This window comes from Tupaia chinensis, unplaced genomic scaffold (genome assembly GCF_000334495.1).
Source record: "Tupaia chinensis unplaced genomic scaffold, TupChi_1.0 Scaffold000185_1, whole genome shotgun sequence".
In the NCBI taxonomy this organism is placed as follows: Eukaryota; Metazoa; Chordata; class Mammalia; order Scandentia; family Tupaiidae; genus Tupaia; species Tupaia belangeri.
Window position 1 is genome coordinate 3851547 of NW_006159660.1, and position 1984 is coordinate 3853530.

The window sequence follows — 1984 nt, forward strand, 5'->3', positions numbered from 1 at the left end:
TGACTGTCTGGGCTAAAATGGCATCAAGTTAGAGCAACAACTCTACTTGGTTAGAAGTTCTGGTTGGTAGCTGGAGCTATTAGGAGTGCTAAAATACCTGTGCCCAGAGGAAGGGGTTTGTGGGGAGGAGACCTAAAAAATATGGGGCTTAAAGAGGCCAGTGTAGTGGGTGGGGGGGTGGATCCTGAAGACCATCTCAGTTCAAATCTTCAAGAACAGGTTAGATGCTACAGGCCAAATTGTTTGTACAGATGCACTTAAATAGACCTTAAACTTACAAACTGAGTTTTAAAAAAATCTCCCCTTCCGGTGTGAATTATGGCTGTCTTGAAGAGCAGCGTTCCTTCCTTTGGGCTCTCCATCTGCAGGTTTGGGGCTGAAGGCTGTTTTGAGAAGGCCCATGTGTTAAGGATTCCTGCACTGTGGATCAGCTGGTCCCATAACAGAGACAGTTAGAGTTCTCCAAATGTGTTCCTCGGCCCTGTTCTAGAAAGATTAGGCTGACACTATTCATAAGTAGAGGGCCACATCCATATTGGGGTGTAGTCAAGGGGCATTAACTGGCCCTTCCTGCTTCAGCCTTCCAGATGCCTGATATTACTCCCAACAGAATCTCCCCTTCAGGGTGATTTTTTTTTCTTTTGAGAGAGAGAGACTTATTTTTTGCTATCAGGCATGTGTGCCCACTGATGACACAGAGGAAGACAAAGAGAGAAAGCAAGAAATCACCCCCCAGAGGGGGTGATCACACCGCAATCCCTTCTCCTCCAGTCTCCTCTTGCGATTTTGGGCACCCATGCACACACACATGACCAGCATGAGTTTAATGCCGCTGAGTCTGGTACTTGAACTGCAGTCAGCTATGTGGGAGTCCAGCACCTTAACCACTATGCCACCTACTAGCCCCTCAGGTTGATCTTAAGCCACATAATGAACTGATGCTTTCTTTGTAAGATCATCTGACATAGCCATTAAGACCACCCAGATTTAGGCTATGGCTGGCAACGAGGATGAGCCACAATTTACCAAATATAAGTCAGTACACTTCAGGTTCCCCAAGACAATCCGGACTCCAAATGTCCCCCTGGTTGCAAAGGGAACACCCCAGTAAAACTGTGCCTCATGACTCTCAGGGACCAGAGGGAGGTCTGCCCCTTGGGCTCTATCCACATTCATTCTTCTTTCTTCTGTGGGTCTCTCCCAGGGCCTGCACACCTTGTGTGGAGCTGGAGACATCAGGTCTAACAATGGGCTTGCTGTCCACATTTTCCTCTGTAATACCTCCATGTGGAACAGGTAAGTGGGTCAGTGCTGGCTCAGGGCACCTCTGTTCGCCAACAACTGTTGGCCCAAGGACAAAGGCTATGTCTTTGTTTATAAAGTTTAATATGCAAGTACAATGTTTTTGTTGCTTTTTTTTTCCCCTCAGAGCAATGTTGATATATATTTATTGATAATGATAATGAAGGAGCATTTCTATCTTGACTGACTCCATGACATAAGAAGACTATCATGAAGCAGCAGGTGGCATGGTGGTTAAGGGCGTTGTATTCCCACATGGTCAAACCGTGGTTCAAGTCCTGGACCTAATGGCTTGATTTCACTCTCTCTCTCTCTCTCTCTCTCTCTCTCTCTTCCTCTCTGGTCAAATTAAAATAAAATAAAGATAAAATAAAATAATTCTTTAAAAATAAAGAAGACTATCACATAACAAAATAACCAGAAAAGGGAGGCTGGGGCTCTATCATGCAGGAGTAATTCCAGAGGCTTTTTGACTTTGAGCATGATTGAGTCAGAATAGCCTTAATTTCTAAGGTTCCCCAGGGCAGTCCTTTGGTCCAAAGTCACACTGCATAAGCAGTCATTAGGGCCACCTGATGGTGGCAGATCACTCTGACAGATTTTGGCATCAGATAATTGTTTCCTATAAGCTTAAATTTCCTAAGTAGAGAAGCTTATATACTAACTTTTCTTATTATATATA

General features: G+C 44.6%; 1 protein-coding gene across 1 annotated transcript in view; it reads left to right on the forward strand.

The window, feature by feature from the left end:
- HGD (homogentisate 1,2-dioxygenase) overlaps positions 1-1984 on the forward strand; it is a 47278-nt gene that overhangs the window by 25935 nt on the left and 19359 nt on the right. Inside the window, exon 6 of the mRNA XM_006146705.3 lies at positions 1205-1296. Within this exon, the coding sequence (XP_006146767.1) occupies positions 1205-1296 (92 nt within the window). The remainder of the gene's footprint in view (positions 1-1204; positions 1297-1984) is intronic.